The sequence below is a fragment of the Vombatus ursinus genome, unplaced genomic scaffold (genome assembly GCF_900497805.2).
Source record: "Vombatus ursinus unplaced genomic scaffold, bare-nosed wombat genome assembly UNPS02015255.1, whole genome shotgun sequence".
Classification (NCBI taxonomy): Eukaryota; Metazoa; Chordata; class Mammalia; order Diprotodontia; family Vombatidae; genus Vombatus; species Vombatus ursinus.
In genome coordinates this window covers 26966279-26989813 of record NW_020955033.1, presented here as the reverse complement: position 1 = coordinate 26989813, position 23535 = coordinate 26966279, and the positions used below count along the sequence as shown (strand labels likewise).

General features: G+C 37.8%; 1 protein-coding gene across 1 annotated transcript; it reads right to left on the bottom strand.

The window, feature by feature from the left end:
* Positions 1-528: 528 nt before the first annotated feature.
* LOC114031768 (clusterin-like protein 1) lies at positions 529-22936 on the bottom strand. Its single transcript, XM_027846884.1, has 7 exons — positions 22831-22936; positions 21343-21491; positions 16609-16776; positions 12068-12500; positions 4059-4196; positions 1288-1502; positions 529-708 (listed from the first exon to the last, which is right to left on the bottom strand). Exons 1-7 carry the CDS (start codon positions 22934-22936, stop codon positions 529-531), a joined length of 1389 nt encoding a protein of 462 aa, XP_027702685.1.
* Positions 22937-23535: the final 599 nt, after the last annotated feature.

Below are 23535 nucleotides of genomic sequence, written 5' to 3'. Positions count from 1 at the left end.
GGATTTAACTAATTGGTAACCGCACTTATGCTGAGAGAGCTTGATGCCATGAGCCCAGTCATAGAAAGCAAGGGTTAACAGGAGAACCCTATGTTCTTCCAGAAGGGATTTATTTATACCAATTGGTCACACATCAATCACATGTCCAACTTAATTTATTAAAGAAAACTTAAAAATGAAATATGCTTACATTTACTTGAAGATTCATTATATTACCAAAGCAGAAAATTGTCACATCTCACTTTAATTGGAACATACATTTATTTAAAAGAGAATTTTGCATCTTACATCAAGAAATGCAGTCCACTCACTTTAACTGATGAAATCATCCTTAGATGGTATAGCATTTTGTTTCAATTTGTGGGAACTGAGGGGATGTGAGTCTTTTACCTGGATGAGACTTTTTATGCTTAAATTGTAAAATGTAGAATACATTGCATATTGGTGTGGTCTATTGCCCTTACTTCTCTATAGAGATAAACACATTTCAAGAAAGTACCCTCAATGAGGCTGAATTGCTTACAAGGCTCAAAAATGTTGCTTGTAATACTGCAAAGCTTTCCCAACCACATGCTCAATGAAGTCAGAGTTCTCCATGCTGACATCCTGGGGGACTTTGATGGTGAAAGTAGGTGAAGTTAGGATGCTCACTTCAAGCAGAGTGTCATTTGAATTAGCAGACTTTTCTTCACCAATTCTTGGAGCTACCTGGAGAAAATGTATTTACAATAAAGATTACTAGAGTTTTATACATATTTAAGGCTTAGTTGAATTACCAATTTTATGTCACAATTTTAAAAGTCAGTTTTGCTATGGAAGATAAATATTTCAATTAAGCATTAATTATTGACCAGAACCACCAATTGATCCAAATAGTATTGAAATAAAAAATTACATTCTACTACCTGTACTTTCTTTGCTTTGTGGCTAAAAAAAAAAGCACTGTGTCAACCTTCTAGATTTTCTTAAATTCTAGAGCTTTTGGTGTTAATGGGCTACTTATATGCCATGCACTGCTAAGTATTGGGGTTACAAAGACATAAGTGAAACTGTCCCTGACCTCAAGAAGTTTACATTCTTTGATGATAGCCCATAGGACTTTGTTGTTGTTGGGTTTTTTTTCACAAACACTTAATTTTTTTTAAGGTTCTATGTTTTTGAAAAACCTCAAATTGTACCAAATTAAATATCCCATACTGGATGCTAATACAGTGGCAATATACACATATAATCAACTTGTCATTTCCTGGGAGGGGAATGAATTCTCTTTTTAGTTTGAGGCATCACCTTTATAATATTGAAGATATTTTCTGATCCTCTGGTCCAGTGAGAGAGTTCAGTCACCCATCCAAACTTCTCCCTCATCTTCCCCATCATGGCTATCATGTCTTCCATGTGATGCTGGGTCATCTGGAAAATCTGAGTATATTGCTGCTCAGAAATGTTAACCAGTTTAAAGGCTTCATCAAACTTCATGTGCAGCTCAGGGACATTAGGGCAGTCTGAGGAAGAAGAAAAAAACTTGACCGGAAAATATTCCTGGATAGTCAAATTCTCCCTTTTCTTGACCATTCAGGGATCCCAAAGACTTCTATGGTTGATTCTGTTGCAGAACACCCTGGAGTCTGAGGCCTCCCCATTCCATATTACTGGACAAAGGTTCTCTTTCAAAGAATCTCTTTATTTTTATGATGGACATTATTATAGCTAGGGTGAGCTCTACTGTATGAAATACCAACTCCCATCCAATAGTTATCACCTCGGAAGACTTATTTTCACTGATTGTCTGAAATATAGGTGAACTTATGCTCAATCAAACTGTCTTCTTCAATCTTTATCTATTTTTAGGCATAGCCCAAACAAAACAATTCAACTCAGCAACCATCAATTACTCTTCAAGAATACTGTCCTAGGCATTGGTAGAAATACCAAGATGAATGAAAAGTGCTACACGCAATTAAAAAAAGCAAAAACCATTAGATTTGGAAAAGACCGCAGTCTCTACCTAATCCAAACCATACATGAAAGGAATTCCCACTATCACATACGTAGCATGTATCAAAGGAGTTTTATTTCTGTATTCCCTTTGGCCCAGAGATCTAATAGCAGACAGGCACGTACCCCAAAGATGTCAAAGACAGAATGAAAAGTCTAATATTCACCATGATAGTCATAGCAGTACTTTTGTAGTAGCAAAAAAATGGAAAAAAGGCAGGTATACATTGATTGGGAAATAGCTTCACAAATTGGGATACACTAGTAGAGTGTTACTGCCTTTTAAAATAGAACAAATATGAAACATTCAGAGAAAGATGGATAGATTTATATGAATTCTTCTAGTCTCTTGGCCAAGGCAAATCCTTCTACAGGTATTTTTCATTCCACTTCATTCTGTCCTTTCCAGGAGATTGACCCCTTTATTGTCCCTACTTACTCACTAATCTTCAGTCTTTCCCTGTATACTGTCTGCTTCTCTGCTGCCTACAAATACATCCCTGTTTCTGCCATGTTGAAAAATTTTGAAACTCTTCACTTGATCTGCCTGTCACCAATAGCTATTGTCCTATATCTCTCTTACCTTTTTGTGACTAATCTCAGAAAGCCGTCTATAATTAGATGCAGTTTGGCTTACTCCAAATTTACACATTATGAGTCCTGCTCTCTTGATACCACACGCCCCTGCAAGCACTTGAGCCAACGAAACATTTAACGAAAGACAGGTTTATTACTGACAGGACTAACAAAGGGGAAAAAACTCAATAAAAATAGCCTCCTGCTGACAGATCTCTCTTCTCCACAAGTTTCTAGATTTCCCTGCCAAAAACTCAGTTTAGCATTTCATAACAGTGACTTTGAGGACTCAGTGGAGGAGCAGCATCTTCTGAATACTTACCTTTTCCCCTCTGTTGCTACCATGGCACTGGGTGCTCCAAGTCCTTCTCTGCAGTGTCATCACTTTTGGTGGGCAGGTTCCCATACTTTTCAGGCTGTTCAGCAACAGTCCCTGCCCTTCTCAGTCCTTTTATACTTCTGGTAGACTGGCAGTATGGTCACTGCTGACTCTATACACCTCCCCTCTTCCTTACCCCCCAAATCCATTGATACATACAGCATGGAACAAACCATTAAATAAGGGAAAAACCCATCCCTGCTCAGCACACATATGCAGTGGGCCCCTCCCCATCCCACACAAGAATGATTGCTTCAATGAGCCACTCAACTCTCTTCAAAGCCACCTGAACCAACAGTGCAATTACTTTAAAATTAAATGACTAAATAAACATTAAATGAACTAAAATTTCGCATGATCCTCCAAGCTATATTTCTCCAATGTATAAGTGGGTATACCTAGAAGCTAAAAGAATTCTTGAAGGCCACAGTAACATAGCATTTCAACAGACTAAAAGAATCACAGCATTATCCCCATCTTGCCTTATTCCACTTGGACAATTTATCCAATGGGAAGAGTTGCTTTATTTATTTTTCAATTGCATTTTAATTTTATTTATTATTAAACAGTGCTTTTAATGCATTATTTCTTTTTTCTTAGTAAGTAGTAATAACTTACTCTAATTAGCAGATATAATTAGTGTTCTTTTCTGTTGGGAACATTAGCCTGTATTTAATCTTTCATCATGAACTATGAGAAATCCAAGACAATGGAAAGGCAAACCAAAATAACTGACAGTAACAGGCTTTGAAATCTAGATTAAGCATACCTCAAATAGCAAAATGCAGAAATATATGGAAAGGAAAACAATTTGTGAATTAAAAGGACTTGTAAAGCAAATCTTTGGACCTCCAAAAAGGACACATACCATATTGTATTTTGTACTAGGAAACTTTTATGTACATATCTTATCTCCCCTAGGAGATTAGAAGGCTGTTGAGGGGAAAGACTATCTCTTACTCATCTGTATACCTTTCCCACCTAGCCTGGTGCCTTGTACACCAAAGATGCTTTAAAAATAACAGTAACAACATCAATAAAATCCAAGCTCCGAAACTTATTTATTAAATCAATGTGTATTGAAACAAATAAGAAAACATTAATTTACCTTGCAAGAGGTTTTCTTGACATTTTTGGCATCTTTCATGAAATTCAGAACATCCAGACAAATTCTGGCTAAGCTCTTTACATGGTACTCTGTTGTGTCCAGGGAAAACCTCTGAAAACATGCCTCCTTTGTCGGGCTCTGGAGAAAGAGAAATTATTGCTATATTGATTTCACTTCGGTTTCAGTTCTAGTGAATACAAATGTGATTTCTTAAAACTGATACTCTCAATAAGAAAAAAAGGTATTTTATTCAAAGGATATGAGTAGAAGTCAAAGACTGAGAAAAGACATAAAGCATATACGTACATATATGTATATAACATGTATACGCATGCATATAATACTACTATATGCACACACGTGTAACACACATAAATATAGACAATACCTCTGTACACAATGTAATAAACATGCAGGTGTATGTGTGTATATATGTGCATACATATGGACACATATTTACATATATATGTGTTGATATGTGTGTGTATATATGTGTGAAAGAGAAGAGAGTGAGACAGCAGTATTTCTGGAAGAAATTTAAAGCTATGTCAATTGTCTTTCATTCAAAAGAGAGATCAAATTAAAAAGTGAACAATAAACTACGTAAGTCAAGTCCTACAACATTTTAGAGTAGTATATTAGAAATTTGGACATACAATGGAATGCACATTTCTAGTTCAGGGACATAATTTTCCTAGAATCTTTCATGTTACACTAGTACAAAGTCATGTCCACAAGGTGTTTATTAACTATTTTAACTGTTTTACATACTGCTGCTTAGGCATAATTCCTGATGGGTGGAGGAAATGGTTTCTTGATGACAGCCTGTGTGAGAGGTGGAGGTGGTAGGGGGAATGTTGGAGAGGAAAGACACATTCTTTATTCCAGCTTTAAGAAAGACACACATGGTTCCAGACACTTTTTGGAGAAAAACATGTGGAGAGAGATAAAAGACTTTGGGAAGCAGCAGACAAAGAAAGAAGCCAGAACCTCACTATGTCTCTAAATCTCAGCTTGCCTCCCTAGAGACTTCTGGGAAATCCCCCTCAAGTGAAATGTGGGGTGGGGGTGAGGAAGAAGCTTTTCTCTTTCTTGGTTAAATGAAATCTCAGCTGGCTCCCATAGTCAACTGGCTCCTTTCCTGTATGCTATCAGCTTGAATAAAAGATTTGCTCACAATTCAGTATTTGTGATGGTCTTTTGTATAACTAGCATTTACAGACCTATGCGTGTAAGCCCAGGGTTACCCCTTCCTCTTTAAGGGGCAGTGCCCAGTGACTTGAACCTAAAAAAAATTCCCTTAGACAAGCAATATTTAGGGGGACAGATGGATATAATTCTAGTTCAGTACCCCCTCCAATTTTGCAGTCCCTTCTCCTATTCCCCTCCAGGAAAAAATAAAATTCCCTTGGAGAGGGTGGGTGATTTCAGAGATATATATCCATACTTCATCATGATCTGCATTTAGATTACCCATATGGACATTACACATAAGGCACATAGGCAACATATGCCCTACACTAATATTAGGGTTAAGGACTAGACTAATGATATCATTCGCATATGGAACTTTGAGTTGAGGGAACTCATTCTATCGATACTTGCAAATAATAATAACAATAGTTATAATAATAGCTAACATTTATATGATGCCTACTATGTACCAGACACTGTGCCAAGTGCTTTGCATATATTACCTAATTTGATGCTCACAACAACCCTGGGGGGTACAAATGAGGTCTAAATGGGGAAACTGAGGCAAACAGGTGAAATTATTTGCCCAGGGTCACAGAGCCAGTATGTGTCAGAGGTGAGACTTTAATTCAAGCTGTCTTGGTTCCAAGGCTGCCTCTCTAATAACTATTACCCAATTATCATCATCATCATCCTCTTCCTCCTTCTCCTCCATGCTTGGAATACACTCTCCTCACCTCTGCCTCAGTCCCTTTCTTCCTTCAAGATGTAACTCAAGTGCCATCTTTTCTATGAAGCATTTCTTGATCTCCTAACTACCAGTATCCTCTCTCCCAAACTACTTTGCATTGAACCATTTTGTATTTATTTGTGTTCTTTTTATACATATGCTGTATATACTTATAGAAGTACTTGCCATCTCCTCCATTAGACTGTAAACTCTTTATGAATAGGAATTGGTTTATTCATTGTATTTTTATCCCCAGTACCTAACACAGTACCGGCATAGGTAGGCTTATGACTAATAAATACCTATTGACTGATTGATAATAAAATGGTATCTTTATTAATCTTTCCTAGTATCTCTTCTTGCCTTGTCCCAGGGAACTTTATTAGCCATCAGACACTACAGTTGGATTGCCATTACAAATAAAAGCTGGCAAAATCTCATAATACCAGGATATTTAGGTAGGTTTCCCAAGGGCAGTAGACCAATATGGCATGCTCCCTTTCCCCATTGGAAAAGTGCCAGTAAATCCCACACCCATATACAAATGCCTGTTTGCTCTCTGAGGTAGCCTTAGTATTCTTGGCATCTGGTTTGCAGCAACCTTCCAAATAGCTCTACACTTACTTTACTTCCCTTGGGAGAATAAGATCTATGGTGAGGAATGAGGATACCACTTAGTGATCTACGTATTTCCTGGCTAGGACCACTTGTATGTCAAAAGGTTGAGAGGAGCTTAGACTGATATGAGTTTTTTCCCTTGAATTTTACCCTGAACATTGATGTTTCAGTCCTTTTGGGGCAAGGAAAAAGGCAGGGTCTTCAATGGATGTGGTGAATCGGAAGAGAGCCATGGAAAGCTGAGAAGGCAGATATTAACATTTTTCCTCATTTCAGAGCATTGGAATATACAAAGTTGCCCTGCACTAGGAGAAATGATGGTGTAAGCCAGGAAAGAATACTAGCTTGTATCCAGAAACGTACACATGTGATGTTAAGCAAATCATTTCATTTTTCTGGGCCTCAGCTTTCTTTTCTGTAAAGTAAAGGGGCTGGGTTAGAAGATCTCTGAATTCCCTTCTAGCCTAAATCTATCATTCTATCACCTGGATGTAATCCCGCCCACCCCCATCAACATCTACTATCTCTGTGTGACTTTGCTCAGGCCACTTCTCATTGAGACACCTTAGTTTTCTCTCTTTCTCTCTCTCTCCCTTCTTTCCTTTCTTTGTCTCTTTCATCTTTTCCTTCTTCCTACCCTCCTTCTCTCCCTCCCTCTTTCCTTACTTCCTCCCTTTCTCTCTCTTTCTTTCTTACTCTGAGGATGTCTATTTATCTACCATACCAACCTGTCTTGTTATTTTATATGCATTATATTCATTAATACCTATATATCCCAAAATATGTAAATATGTAGTAAGACACCTCCGTTATATAATATACATAAAGCACTTTCTAACAGTAAAGCATTTTATAAGAATGACTTATTATTATGTAGGATGATGTATTATTTGAAACATTTAAATTCACCTACATATCAAAGAAACTTGATGTCCAGTAAAATTATTGGAATAAGTTTCTCCCCTCCCCCCAAACTCCCCTACCCTGTAGTGGCACTGGCAGTGAATTTTTTCGTCTAGGACCATGTCTCTCCTATTGAACATTTGGAGAATGTTCAGAAATGATTGCCAGATTAAAGGCATATCCTACTAGGAAAAAAACATTGGTCATTGAATCTAACTATTATTCCAGGTATGGAGTTTGTCTATCTGACTGATTTCTGCCTATACCGCAAAGGTACAGGAGAGAAATCCAGCACAGTTTCTAACTCTTACATAAAATAAGTCACTCCCAGGGAGATGCCAGTCATGCAGAGCTAGCTAGCTGGTGCGAGAGCTTGCCTTCTATTTTGCCAGCTGCAACTATTTCAGTTAGTTGTCAGCCAACAAAAAATCCATTCCTCTCATCTTTCTTCTGGGAAAGAGCCCAGCAAGAAACAAGTTCAAGAATGCACAAGTGCTTACTCCAGGTGTTGACCATGTAGCAACACCTGTTTCTGAAAATTTTTGCTATCTAAACACCACAAAGAAATTCTGAGAAAATCTTTTTCTCTCTTTTTTCAAGCTGAACTGTGAAAGATAAACCCAGAATAAACTCTTATCTCCTGACTTAAAGAAATAAGATTTTCTTTTTTTATTATGGAGAAATAACTGTTATCTGTAGGAAGCAATTTTTTTTTCCTTTTCTGACCTGTTTAATTTGGGCCACATCTACAAGAATCTTATCCCACAATTCTTTGCATGAGCTTTCATGGCTTAAAGAATTATAGCATTATAGCATTTTAGAATGAGAAGGGAGCTTAGAGATCATACAGTCACTCAGTCATATGGGCTTAGCTGTAAGAGACCTCAGAAGCCATCTCTCTAGACCAACATGTACCTGTAATAAGAACCCTTTCTACAATTTACATGATAAGGAGTCATCCAGCTTTTGCTTGAAGATTTCCAGTGAGAGAATTTGGGGTAGCCCATTCTACCTGGAGATAGCTCTAATTCTTGTGAAGTTTTTCTTTGCATTGTGCTAAAATCTGTCTTCCTGTAAATTCCAAATATTGGCTCTAGTTTTGTCCTCTGGGACCAAACAGAACAACTCTAATTCATCTTTCACGTGACAGTTATTCCACTTTTCCAAAACTTGAAAACAGCTATCATGTTCCCCTTAAATCTCTCCTCCAGACTAAATAGCCTCAGTTTCTTCAACTGTTCCTCCTATAGCATACTTGCAAGTCCATTCACCATCCTGGCTGCCCTCTTCAGATCTTCTCCAGTTTGTTAATCTCCTCCCTTGAAATATGGTGCCCAGGACTGACCATAACATTCCGAATACTGTGTGCTTAAGACACAGGCACCTCAGAGCAAGGATGACCTCCCTCATCCTGCAGACTGACTATAACTCTCGTAAGGCAGCCTAAGTATTGAGGTTTTTTTGGCTGTCCCTTCACTCATTTTAGCTTTTGATTTTCAGTATGGGGTACTATAAAACCCACAGATCTTTTTCACATGACCTGATATTTAATCATACCTCTCCTATACTGCATTTGGGAGGTTTTAAAAGCCAAGTGCAAGACTTTGTCCCTATTAAATTTTGTTTTATTAGGTTTCATCCTGTTAAAACCTTTTTTGGATTCTCACTGTTACATTCTAGGCCCTTTCTATTAACAACACTTTCAATGTGTTAACTCTATCTTCTTAGCTTTTTGTCATCTGAAAATTTGATAAGCATGCCATTTATGCCTTGATCCAAATTGTTGATAAAAATGTTAAACAGCATAATGCTTAGCACAGTCTCTGGCATATAGTTGTTGTAATAGTTCAGTTGTTTTAGTTGTGTCTGCCTCTTTGTGATCATAGCATGGAGTTATTGATTAGTAAATGTTTGTTGATTGACTGCCAAATCTGGGGTGCATATCACTGAAGATATATCATTACTCTTTGGTTTGAGCCATTCAATCAGTCCCAAATCTGCCTTAATGTAGTACTGTCTACCCTACATCTCTCCATCTTGTCCATAAGAAAAACATGACTTTGTAAAATACTTTACTAAAATAGTGATAAACTTCATGTATAACATCCCCCTGATCTGGAAGTCTAGTAACCCTGTCAAAAAAAAAGGTCCAGGATGAACTGCCCTTGATTTAGCCCACACCAGCACTTTGTGATTGCTGTTTCTTTTTCCAGATGCTCACTGACCATCCCCTTGATAATACATTTTAGAATTGTGCCAGGAATCAAAGCTTATAGCTTTCAGACTCTGTTCTTTCCTTTTTCAAAAATTTAGATACTTCCTTTTCCCCAGACCTTCTGCATTTCTCACATCCTCAATGACCTTTCAAAGATCACTGACAGTGTCCTAGTGATTGACATGTTGTCAAATTTCAATAAGTCAAGCTTCTCATTTTAAAGATGAGAAAACTGAGGCCTAAAGAGATGATGCTCTTTTCCCAGCATCACATTGGTAGTGAATGATAGAGGATAGATTTAAAGAGGATAGATTAAAAGTTATGGATTCAAACTCCAAATCCAGTCCTATTTCTTCTATGGCTCACTGTCCTTCCTGCATTATGACTCAGAGAAAATAGGGTAAGGCATTGAGTTCTACCTGCATATAAATCTAGTTGAATATTTCTTGAACTTGACACTGAGTCCCAGATAGTATCTAGAGAAGGTCATAAAGAATAGAATTGTGGGAGTGAAGTATGGAGAAAAAGGAGAACTATTAACAATGGCCACAATGATTAAAATGATAAGAACAATAAAGAAAAACTGAATGCTATGTGATCATAATTACTATGCTTGGCCCCAGAGAAGGAGAAATATACCTCCTTCCCTTAATTAGAAAGGTTGGGAATTGTGGTTGGTGTACTGGTTATCTTTGACAAATTCTTTTTTTTCTTTTTCAATCTTTGTTACAAGGAAAGGTTCACCAAGTGGTAGATGGGGATGAGAGGGACATATTCTGAGATGAATAAGATGCAAAAACAAAAGACATAATTTTAAACAGAGGAATAGAACTGTGGGGCTCTGTGCAGTTCTTTGGTGCGAGAAACTAAATACAGGTTATATAAATATAAAGAGTAGGCAGCTACATGGCACAATGGATAAAGCCCTGAGCCTGAAGTCAGGGAGACATTTTAGTATGATCAGATCAGCTGTGTGGAGGATAGATTGAAAAGATGAGATACTAGATACACAAGACCAATTAGTCATCAGGACACAATTAGTCATCAGATGCAATGCTGAGAAAGGACTCTATTTTTGGAGGTATATTGTAATTCAGGTTAGTATAGACTATTATATTGATATCATCATTAGTAACATTCACTTAAAAATTCAGTGTAAAGTGCTGGGATTAGAGCAGGGTACATGCCTTCCTGAATTATACCTTTCTGGGACCTTCCCAAAGACAAACAAGTATAGCAGAGTTTAATTTTGGGCTATCCCCTTAGTTGGGGCAGCTAGGTGACACAGTGGATAGAATGCTCTGGCCTGGAATCAGGAAGACTGGAGTTCAAATTCTATCTCAGACACTTACTAGCTGTGTGACCCTGGGCAAGTCACTTAACCTTGTCTGCCTCAGTTCCTCATCTGTAAAATGAGCTGGAAAAGGAAATGACAATCACTCCAGTATCTTTGCCAAGAAAACCCCAAATGGCATCATAAAGAGTTGGACATGACTGAAGAACAACAAAAATATGAAGAGTATACCACTTTCTTCCATCTTCTATCTAAATGCTTTCTTTCCATCACCTCTTACCCATACTGATGATTTTCTCCGAAGCGAGGAGGTAGACTGGTATTTCATTTCAAACAACTGATTGGTGGTTGATGTGTAAGGAAGACAAACTTTGTGACATGGCAAGGAAGTCATCAGGAAGTTTGTGAAATGAATGGTTTAGAGTGGATTGAATTAACTTGTAGAGAAGGTGTGAGTTTGTTCTTTTCTCAGCATGTTCATTCTCAGCTGAGTACATTCATAACACCTTGTTCCCCAAATGGCATGAAGTACATATCAGTCAATAAGCAGGGGCACGGGCCTTCAGCTCACATCCTGTCAGGGTGAAGTGTCTTGTCATAAAGGAATGGCTACTTATGATTTGCCCACTTCATTCAGAAGATGGACCCAAGTGAATAAACTGGGGGAAAAATCCGTGTAAAAATCTTGGAACCATTGCTTAATCACAGACTGACACTTCAGAAACAATAAATAAAGAGGCAGTGAGGTAATAGAAAGAGTGCTATGCTCGGAATCAAAGGATCTGGGTTTGAATCTTGGCTCTGCCACTTACAGCCTTGTAGTAACCTTGTAGTAACCTTGTAGTGACCTTGAGTAAATCATTTCATTTCTCTGGGCCTCAGTTTCCTCAGCTATAAAATTAGGGTGTTAGACTAGATGACCTCTAAGGACCATTTAAGCTCTAAATCTATGATCCTATCATCTCACGAACTACTCAAAACTAACATTTGCTATTCTACCCAAGACTAGATATTGGTAAAGATGGTGACATCAAATTCATTTTTATAATACTTGCCTTTCACTTGTTCTGGTAAATTCTTCATTCCTTTTAGCATTTCAGTAATCATTTCACCAATACCTGTCAAAATTGATTTGCTGAAATCAAAAAACAGCTGAAAGAAATTGGGTATGTCCCAGCTTTTCAGAAGACTTGTGTTTTGGGGAGTTGTCTCTGATAAAGCTGGAAGGAAGTAGGCCTCTGTTAAGTCTGCGTCTGAGATGAAATATGTTTGGAAAGCCTGGTCAAATTCTTTCCGAATCTGTTTGAAGACATTGGTGCTCCTGTTGAATAGTGTGTTCACATCCATGGCCAGTTGGCTGAATGTGCCCTCTATTTGGGATAGCTGAGCATCCTCCTCGTCTGACTTTTCAGTAACTGGAAGAGCTTCTGCTTCATCCTCACGAAAAGGAAAAATTAATTGAGGCATTTTCTTGAAAAAGCTTTCAATCTGTAGGGGAATAGAAATGGATTCAAGTTCTTACCTTACATCTAGGCCCTTTCTATTAGCAAATTTAAAATTTCCAACTTGCAGGCATATAGGAAGCACTTAGATGATGGCTGGGTTGAATTCCTGGGTACCTTAGAAATAATCAGTGCATTTTAAATAATGTACTAATCATTCATTTCAGTTCTATTAAGTGCTTACTGAAGCAGGTAGGTGGCACAGTGGATAGAGTGCCAGGCCTAAAGTCGGAAGACCTGAATTCAAATCCAGCCTCAGACACTTCCTAGCAGTGTGACCCTGAGCAAGTCACTTAACCCTGTTTGCCTTAGTTTCCTCACCTGTAAAACGATCTGGAGAAGGAAATGGCAAACCACTCCAGTATCTTTGCAGAGAAAACCCCAGAAGGTGTCACAAAGAGTGAGACCCAACTGAAAATGACTAAATGACAACAACAACAAAAATGTTCTAGGTTGAATTAAATTCCAGGACAGTTCTGACCTGAGAATCTTGGTGATGCAAAATTGGCTCAAGTTTAATGATATTACTATGGAACCAAAATTCAAGGAATGGAATTTGGAATACTAAGAATACCAGAAGATGCATAGTATCCAAAGAAGATTTTTGGGAAAAAAATATGAATAAGCTTAAGATTGCCTGAAGTCCTTTTCTTTAACTTCTCTTAGTTGTATGCTCTCAGCCCTCAGTCCTTTCTGAATACTTTCTTCTTTGCCTTAACCTGTAAAAACGAGCTCTTGGGAAAGGATCAGGTAAAATATTCATTCTGAGATGTATATAATTTGTAGGGCTTAGTATGTTACTTCTACCAAGAGAATTTACATTTTTCAAAAATCAAAGGCAATGTTTAGTTTAAGCCAAATTCTAATCGCTGGATTTCACATATCAAAAAGTTAGCAAGGGAGGTATTTTGGGAGGCAAAGGAGTCTTCCTGGGTGCCTCTGAAAGCAGACAACATATATATACTCTCCTATTTTACTTCCATATGTAAATATCCATATACGCAGAACAGTGGCTGAATTGGGACTATTTAACAGGGTTACAATTAGTTTTATAACTGGCTGCCTTGGCCAACCACTATCCTTTGCATTGCATTGCAACACCTCTCTATTATATCTGACAACCCTTCACCTCCCTCTTCACATTCCAGCTCCCACCTTATCTATAGAGAAATCCTGCGACTTTATTTAAAAACAACCGTAAGAAGAAGCCAAGGAACAAGCAATAAAAGTAAATTTAAGTTAGGCCTCCACACCAAAGAAGAGTAATTCACACGCTGAAAACCAGCTTTGGTCTGAAGGATATATTTCACCCTAATCTTTGTTTTCCAAGCAGTAATTGTCTAAGAATAGAAAACCAGGGTTACCTTCATTCTTGGTTAGGTATTGCTAACAGCAAAGCAAAATAGGGAATTTAAGCAAAATTCAAATTATTCATTTCCCTTTAACCATTTTAAAAAAATGTCTCCTACATAAAAGGCACTGTGCTAGGTGTTAGTGACAGAATGACCAAAATGAAACAAAGTTCCTGTCCTCAAAGAGCTTATGAATTGGGGGAACAACATGTACACATATGAGTAAACATAAGAATACATGTAAGATAGATATCAAAGAATTTTGGAGGCAGGCATTAGCAGCTGGGGGGGATAATCAAGAAAGACCTCACAATACGAGGTGGCCCTTGAGTTCATCTTTGAAGAAATCTAGAGTTTCTAAGAGGCAGAGTTGTGGAGGGAATGAATTCTAGGAATTCCATGGTAAAATGAGTCAACTGGCTAGCGTCCTTTTAGCAGAGAAGTAGATCATGACCGTGTTGCTCCACCATTAGACTAGGCATAGATATGTTTATTCAACAGCTGCTGTTTGAATTATAAAAAGATTTGGGGCAGGGCAGAGTAAGCTGTCAAATATTGGGGAGCTCAGACTATCTGCAGGGATCTTCCTTCAGTTCCTGTCATAAGGGAGTTATGTTTTATGTCCTTTTAATTCTTTTATCATCTTTATTTATAGTATTTATTTTATCATAAGGAAAACATATATAATATTTCTTTACTATAACATAATATTGTTTTATTTATGGTATTTAATTATATTTCAATTATTAAAAGTTTTGATTGGAAAAAAAGGTTCCTGGAATAACAAAAAAACAAGTAACAAATAAAAATCAGTCTTAGGAAGAAAAGAGTAAACACAATTACCATTGACCATTTGTCAGGCTCAATAAATACAACTTAGTATGTAAAAGTACTTTTGTCTATATGCTGAGAGCAGTTATTTAAAATGAAAAGAAAAGTCATATACTTTGTCTTATGATCTATTAGGTTTGCACCAACACTTGGCCAGAGTATCTTTAATTATGTTGATAACCTCTTGTAGTGTTTTATAGAATCAAAGAATGTTAGATTTGGAAGTAACTGAAGGAATCATCTCATCCAACCCACATATTTTGCAGAAGGGAAACTGAGGTGGAGGGGTTAAACGATTTGCTCTGAATCACATTGCTGATTAGTTAATAGTAAGACCTCTACTTTTCACAGAACACTACAGGGGCAGCTAGGTGGCACAGTGGATAGAGCACTGGCCCTGGAGTCAGGACTGACCTGAGTTCAAATCCAGCCTCAGACACTTGATGCTTACTAGCTGTGTGACCCTGGGCAAGTCACTTAACCCCATTGCCTAGCCAAAAAAAAAACCAAAACAAGACCCCAAAACACAGCACACTATGGATGGATTAAAGATTGGAGGCAATCACAAAAGCCCAGCAGATCTAGTTTAGGGGAGAGCCAAGTAAATTTAGCTTCTTATTTATCCTGGGGGTTACTTTCTATTTAATTGGATATGGCACTGACAAATAAGAAGCTGTTCTGATTTTCCTTAGCATTGTCCAATACTGGCATGCAATCTTAATCATCAAGCTCATGTCTCAACAATGTTGTTCATCCTTCATTTTTTGAAGAGGACCAATGATATCACCGATGATGTCTTAACTCGTGTATGAATTGGATTTAAATGAGTCAGAGTTGCAAAGTCTTACAGGAAGGGGAAGAATTTCAGGACAGTGAAACAGGCATCTCTAGTATGGAGACTGCCCCAGTGCATATGGATCCACTAAGGTCTTCCTCTGATGCTTCATGTGATGGCACTTTAAGGCTATGCCAGCAAAAAGCAAGCCGTGACAGGTTTTGGAAAGATTTTGTACATGCCTGGTAAAAGATCACATTCTTCCGACTGAGAACCTAGCTAAATTCAGAGGCTTCCAGCAATGGCAACTTACAAACAATGTTTAGTAAAGAGTAGAAAGGTTGCTATCTGCATCGATGGAGGAAGTGCCCAAACTGACAAACCTACAGTTCCCTGAAAGTATGTAAGTAACCTCTCTGTTTGTGTTTCTTGACCAGGGACCCCAGTATTTAGATAATATTCCCATGAACTGAGTCAATTTTATACATGTGAGAGTGGGTGAGGTAAGAGTGCAAAGGAGACTCTCCACTCTAAGAGGAAAAAATGAAGGAATGAATGAAACCTTATTACTGTTTTCTTACAATAGTGTTATAGCATTGTATAAATAGCATATATAGATTATGAAGAATTGTAAACTATTTAAGTATAAATATATTGAACCATTAGCACAAAAAATTGACAGTATGCTCTGTCCTCCATTTAAGATATTTCAATGGATCTGGATCTCACTGGCATTGGCAGTGTCTCCATTGGTACAAATTATAAGAAATTCACATACTCTTACCCTGTGTGATTCTTGCCTGTGAGGTTATTCTATCCATCCTCCAGTGGGGATTTAATCAACATACTGGGGGGCTCCATCTGGTTCTTTTTAATATTGTGTTGATGTCACAGCAATACTTGGGCAGTCCATCTCTTCTCTACTGTCACATGGTGGCTGGCCCACCTATCACTTTTTATACCTGCTCTTTTGTGGAAATCATCCCGTTTCCCCTCCATAGTCCCTTTTGTTAACTTTCTTTCCCCCTTGTCCTCTCCTCCCTATCCCTCCACCCCACTAATTTGGAGCCAGAAGGGAACTTAGTTGAGTTCTGGGAATCTTGAAATCCTGAGACCTATTTTTTTTTTCTGCTTACCTTATTTATCACAGTGGACCAACTTGGTTGGCAGGTTGTATAAAATCTCATGCAGCTACTTTCCAGACAAGACTTGCATTCATCCCATAAACCTGTCAAAGACACCTGGCATCGCCTTTCCTCCACCTCCAGTCTTTCTTTGACTTCATTCATAAGTTGGAGGGCCTCCTAATTGAGGGGGAGAAAATAACATGCCATTTCAATGTCAAGTGCCTTGGTACTTGCTGCTTTTAAAGTGAGTGTTTCTAAGCTATTTTTCCAACCCGTTTTCCTTTACTCTCTCAGCAGCTGACAGAGCAGCTCCTGTTGTCTATTTGGATAGGACAGAAGTAGTCGCTGGTCAAGCAATTCTCTCTGTAGATGATATAAAGGCAACCAGGTGGGCACAGTGAATTTAGGAAGACCAGTGGTCAATTCCTGCTTCAGACATCAGCTGTGAGACTCCGGGCAAGTCATTTGATCCCTCTCAACCTCAGTTTCCTCATTTGCAAATTGGGGATAATAATTGCATCTATTTCTCAGGGTCATTGTGAGGATCAAATTAAATAATATTTGTAAAGTGCATTGCAAGCCTTAAAGTGATATGTAAATGTTAACTGTTACTACAGGAAAAATAAAAACCTAGGGGCTCTAAAAATCTAAAACAATAACTTACATTTATATAGCTTTTTAAGGTTTACAAAGTGTTTTGCATATATTGACTCCTTTAATTCTACAAACAACCCTATAAGGTGGGTTCCATTATCATATCTATTTTAAGGATGAGAAAAATGAGGCATATAGAAGTTAAGTAACTTGCCCAGTCACACAGCTAGTAAGTGTCTGAGGCAGGATTTGAACTCAGGTCTTTCAGACTCTGATTCTCTCGTATTTCTTGTACTACCTGGAAGACTGCCTCAAAGTGAATGCGTAAATTGTAACTTTTATAGTTTATAAAACCATGAGATTCAGTTGCACTGAATGTCTGAATATATTGTTAACTATTACATATTAAGCAACATGTTTGGGGTCAGATGACCCGTCCACATTAAGGGTGTCTGAACACTCACATGCCTGTAAATACTACTGTCTATCAAAAGGCAGGGATGTTGGGGCTGTCCAGGAGTCTAGCTGGGGACACATGGCCACAGGCGTGATATAGGAAGGGGAAGAGCACCCTCTAGTGGGTGCCTTTTGGTGGTGACGGCAAGGACTCCCCTCTATCTTCCCACCCCTTTCAGAGTATGGAAAGCAGAAACTGTGGAGCAATCCACCAACTGAGCTTCATTGGTGGTCTCCATTTTGTCCTAGTAACTCAGGGGATGAATGATCTCTTTCTAACTTTGTGTGGCTCTCTCCCCTCTCTGCGCCTCACCTTTTCCTTATGCTATAGAAAATGATTAGAAGAGACACCAGTTAATACTGCTAAAGCCCTCTAGAATACTCAGTAAGAAGCCCTAAGTAAAGATTAAAAAGTATTATTATTATTAATAAAGAATTTTGCAACTCTGAAATAGTGCACGGAATCCTGAAATGCAGGATCCCGGAATGAAAAAGTGTGGGTCCCAAGCTCTTGTAGAATAAATCCCAACCTCTCCCTTGATTAATAACATAAAACGTGTTCTGCTAAGTAAATTAAATTTTTATAAATCATATTTTACCATTGTCTTACATTATGATTTCAGAGTCACTCAATTTTTGTTTTCTATCATCTTCTTTGGGGCAACTAGGTGGAACATTGGTTAGAATGATGGACTTATAGTCAGGATAGGCCTGAGTTCAAATCCTGACTCAGATATTTATTAGTCAACTCCAAACTTATCTCTGGTCAGGTCACTTAATGTTTCTCAGCTTCAGTTTCCTTGTTTGTAAAATGAAGATAATAATGGCACTTACCTCACTGGGCTGCTATGAGAATCAAATGAGATAAAATGTGAATGTATAGTTCCACATAGAACATTTAGTACAAAGCGTGGCACATAGTAGGCACTTAATAAATGCTAGTTGATTGACTAGTTAAGTATAAAAATTTTAATGATAATTATTCTTTTTTCTTTTATGTTTATTAGGTATTTCTTTTTATGAAGTTATTCATTTTGGTTTTTTTTTTTTATTTTTTATTTTCATTTGGAGGGAGTTCAATATTGCTAATATGAGTAAAGAACGGTCCTTGGGGCTTGCAGTTGGAAAAAATCCTCTAGAGTTTGTCTAAGTTTAATCAGGGCTTCCCCTAAAACATGGCAGCTATTGTAATAAAGGCCCCTTTCCTGCTTCTGAGACCTCAGCATCCTTTTCAAATGTTTTTCCTACTTGGTTCTTACTCTCTCAGTTATGGGGAGATGCATTTAACAAATGGCTTGTTGAGAGAAATTGGCCTCAGAATTGTAGTGAGGGCCCCAGAAATAGAGATGACCAGGAGATCAAAAGTTTTCATATCTGGAGACCATGACTAGATTTTGTTTCCCTCCCTGTTTAACAAGTGGAAACGGAAATGAGCTTTGCCCAAAGAATCATCCCCAGTACCTCACTGTCTCAGTGCCCCTTGTGTAGAAATATGCTACGTTTATGTGAAACAAAACAAATCATCAGGAAATCAATTTCCCCCCTTTCCTCCTGCTTGGGGTGAGGAGGGAGGGGAAATCTTATACCAAATAACAGGAAAACATAAAAGTTCATAAGCCCAAAGCTACATGAGAATGAAATAGATTTAGACGATTCCAGGACATTTCCAGGGACCAGTGGAAAGAGCATTGGACTTGGCATCAGACAGCCTACGTTTCTGTCCCAGCTCTTTCACTCACTAGCTGAGTAACCTTAGACAAGTCCCTTAATTTCTCAGGGCCTCAAACATCTATTGGACAGTCTGATTCCGTGAAGTTTTAAATTGTTCTTATTCTTCCTCAAGATCTGTGCTATGGAGCTCACGTGAGGACATGTTCTACTAGACACAGAAAGACTCCCTTTAAGTTTGACAGGCCTTCCTTAGTTCCTCTCTACTAGAGACCTTTCTCCAGGATGACATTATCCATTGTTGACTTATGTAGCCAGCTCCGAAACTTCCTTACTGTACTATCAGCTGGCCCATATCTCTTTATCTCGTCTACAAACAGGGTGCCAGAGACTTTGTCGAGTCCCTTGATGAAATGCAGGTATATGATGTCACTCGATGTTCCTTTGATCTGGACAATGTTGTAAACCAGTCAAAAAAGGGAGAGCTAGGTGGCACAGTGGGTAAGAGCGCTGGACTTGGAGTCAGGAAAGTCTGAGTTCAAATCTGGCTTTAGAAATCTGTATTTTGGGGTAGCTAGGTAGTGCAGTATAGAACACCAGACCTGGAGTCAGGAATAAAAATTTCATCTTCCTGAATTCAAATCTGGCCTCAGATGCTTATTAGATGTGTAACCCTAGTCAAGTCACTGAACCTTTCTTGGCCTCAGTTTCCTCATCTGTAAAATGGAGAAAACAATAGCATTTACCTCCTAGGGTTGTTGTGAGGATCAAATGAGATAACATGTACAGCACTTTGAAAACCTTAATGTGTTATATAAATGCTAGTTATTATAAAAGGAAATGAGTAATAGTCTGACATGCCTTGTTCTTGATGAACCCATGCTAACTCCTAGAGATTATTGCTTCCCTTTCTGTAAGCTAACACAAAATCCATTAAAAATGTGTTCTAGAAAATTGCCAGGCACCAAAGTCAACCTACAGTTTGATAAACTCTCTTCTTTCTTTTTTACTTAAAGTAAAAATTTCATAGAACCCCTGAGTCATAGAGACAAAGCTCTCTCTAGCCTTTTATTTGTCACAATATGGGGTTAACTCTAGTGTTTAGGTTCAGGGCATTTATTAGTTACATTATTAACAGATTACAGACTAAGAAGGTCACCAGAGAATAAATGTGGGTATTTATGTAGCACTTGAATGTTTGCAAAACATTTTATATAAATTAATTCATCTGAACCACACATCAAATCCATGATGTTAACGACTATAGGTATTATTATCCCCATTTTGCAAATGAAGAAACAGAGGTTTGGAGAATGACTTGCCTATGGTCATACCCCATGTACATAGTAAATGTTGGAGGTGAATTTTAAAATTAGGTCTGCCTGAATTCATTTCTAGTACCTGATTCCCTACTGCACAATTCACCCAAATTTTATCACAGTCAGGATGAGGAGATGGATCCCCTCTAGGAATCTTCAGGAACCTGTAGTGAGGGAGGAAAGTATGGGGTTGGCATCCACTTTGGAGATCTACTAAGACATTTATTCATCTTTGAGATGAACACATCTGGACGTCTTGGACAAATGTTCAACTGGTTTCTTGGGGGAAATGCTTGGGAGGAAGGGACAGGGTCTTCTCCTATTAAGAAGAAAACATAGAGGTGATAATTCAGGCAAACCCTCCCCTACCTAACCTGAATATAAGGTTTCAGAGAAGAGAGAATTTGTTAGATTGCTGCTTTGGTCAGATATGGCATGGCTATTGAGAAGAGAACACTCTCCCAGGAAGAACGGATTTGGAAAAAAAAAATCCATTTGGAACCCTTCCCTCCTAGTGGGGTGTGCACAGATAGTGATGTCATCGATGCATAGCAAATACAGTAAATGCCTATTTGGGAAGCTGATTCTTGATGCAACCAAAATGATTGTTGGTTGATGAATGCTGGAGGAAACAATTGCTCAATTGGGCTAACCATCACAGTCTATTTTCTTGGCATGTTTAGGAAACAAGACCATTTTCAATCACCTGTTTTTCTTTACTGCTTTTCTTCAGGGTTTTCATTAGCTCTTTATGTTTTACTTCATTTCTTTCCATCACGATTTTCATCTGCTTAATTCCAATCAAAGCTTTCTTCACCTCTTCATCCACATATTGCTCTCCAACCACAGACAAGCCTAAGAGAAGCACAGGATCTGTTTTTGGCTTTTGGTTTTTGCTTTGATTACACAACTACATTGCAAAACCAGTTCACCGATTTTTCATTCCCTTAAATAGAGGCCTAATTGCTCTTTTATAGCATCTGACTCTGAAAGCCTTTCATAATGAATCAGCAATAAGCTGCCACCCCGACAATACCTTCTGTTCATGTGTTATGAGCGCCTCAGTGTGCTGTAGTTAATTGGACCTCATTCTTGTCACTTGCATCAGTGACCTATTTTTATTTATTCAATGTGTTATTTCGTTTGGGAGTCAAAGTTTTGCCATTTAAAAAAATAAAAAGCACAAACCAAATGTATTCAACCAGGACATTGAAGATAATCTGTAACCCCAGTCTTTGTTCAAATAACCTCCATGGAAGCGTCAAACAAAGAGCTATGCCTGGAAATTTCTGCACCTGGGCCGAGTTGGGTGGTTGGGAAGGACAGAAGAAAATTCATCTCGGGTGTAGTACTGTAGTACACCACCATGGGGTAGAGAGTGTCAGTGGTTTCCCAAACACCCTTTAAATTTAGTACCCTAAAGCAAAGCCGCAGTCTCTCCATTTTATTTACAATTCTGAACAAACATAATTGATTCATTGGCATGATCTTTCCCCCAGTAATAAGATTCTTTAATCTTTTTCTTTGAATACTCTGTTTCCTCATTCATGATGAATTGATTTAATAGGGCTAGAATTCATTGTTTGGTATCCCCTCCTCTTTACAAGAGTAAATTGGATTTTTAAAGAGTAATTATAAACCTTCAAAGCATTTTCTAACTTGTTCTATTTCAGCAAATTTAATTGCCAATATATATGAAATACCCATTATCAAGGAAAGGCCACATTTAATTCTTAAAATGAGAACACAATTAATGATCATAGAACAGCTAGATGCAATATATTTGTTATTTAATTATCCACAGTATAAGGATAACTGTAAAGATGATCTTCATTGCTTAATTTTTTTTAAAAAACTGAAATATCATTTCATTGTTCATTATCTATGTGACACCAAACACCTGGATGATACTGGAAATCCTGTCAAAAAATAGTCAGTTTTATCTCTACAATACCAACCAGCTGGCTATGGAGAAGTATGCAGATAATTGGCCAAATTTTTCCATTTCTGTCCAGATGTTTGGCATCATGTCTCTGCAGCCTCTATGTTTAATATCAATCAGCCCTAGAGAAAGTTTTACAACACCATGAAACTGAAGGGCTGTAATGAAAGCTGTTATCTCTTAACTGTGAGCCGTAGTAAATGCCAGTGGTGCATAGAATCAGGACAAGAGAGATAAAGAAAGCAAACCTACTCTTTAGGTTTTCACGGAGATCAGTTGTGTCTTTCCAAGTAGGTGCACACTGACAGCCTTTCAACCATAACAGATGCACAGTAAACATCAGAATTGAAGGCTTCATGTTCCCCATTGCTGAAAAAGAAAAATAAACCTAAATTAAGTGCTAGCTGTTAGGTTGTTACTTTCAATGCAGTATCAAACGGAAACGTGTTACTCCAAAACATGTTTCTGTTGAAAATTGACTACTTTCACTTTATGAGCTGAGACCACATATATTTATTTTAATGCTTCTATTTGGGGCTATTGAAAAGACTAAACTTGATATAAAAAGGCAAAGATTATTGTGTTTGCATTCATGCTGATGCCTATAGAAGAACACTATCCCAAGAATCACCAGCCAACGTAAGACTTCATAACCTCACAGATTCAAAACCTTATTTTTAAACTAACTTTATTAAATGTAAAGATCTCTAAGAAAAGTAGAAATGTAGCCATAAAAATGTTTTCCAAAATACTAATTTTTCAAATTGGTTTTGTACAGAAATTTCTCTAATTTACTTATTGTTGTGAAAGCAGAAAGAGCTATTTATAATTTTCCCTGTTTAAAAACAACAATAAAAACACCGAAAGGATTGATAATACCATATGTAGTAGGGCCAACAAAACTTAAACTACCTCAAAGCTTTTCCCTAATGTCTGTTCTCTATAGTTTCTATGACT

What these genes read in the sequence shown, in the direction of transcription:
- LOC114031768 (XM_027846884.1), bottom strand. Translation starts at nt 22,936, where the DNA reads ATGAAGCCTTCAATTCTGATGTTTACTGTGCATCTGTTATGGTTGAAA. An exon ending in GGTCCACTGTGATAAATAAG is followed by an intron (nt 12,501 to 16,608) that starts GTAAGCAGAAAA and finishes ATTCCCCTACAG; the next exon opens with ATTGAAAGCTTTTTCAAGAA. An exon ending in ATATCTTCAATATTATAAAG is followed by an intron (nt 709 to 1,287) that starts GTGATGCCTCAA and finishes CATTTTCTCCAG; the next exon opens with GTAGCTCCAAGAATTGGTGA.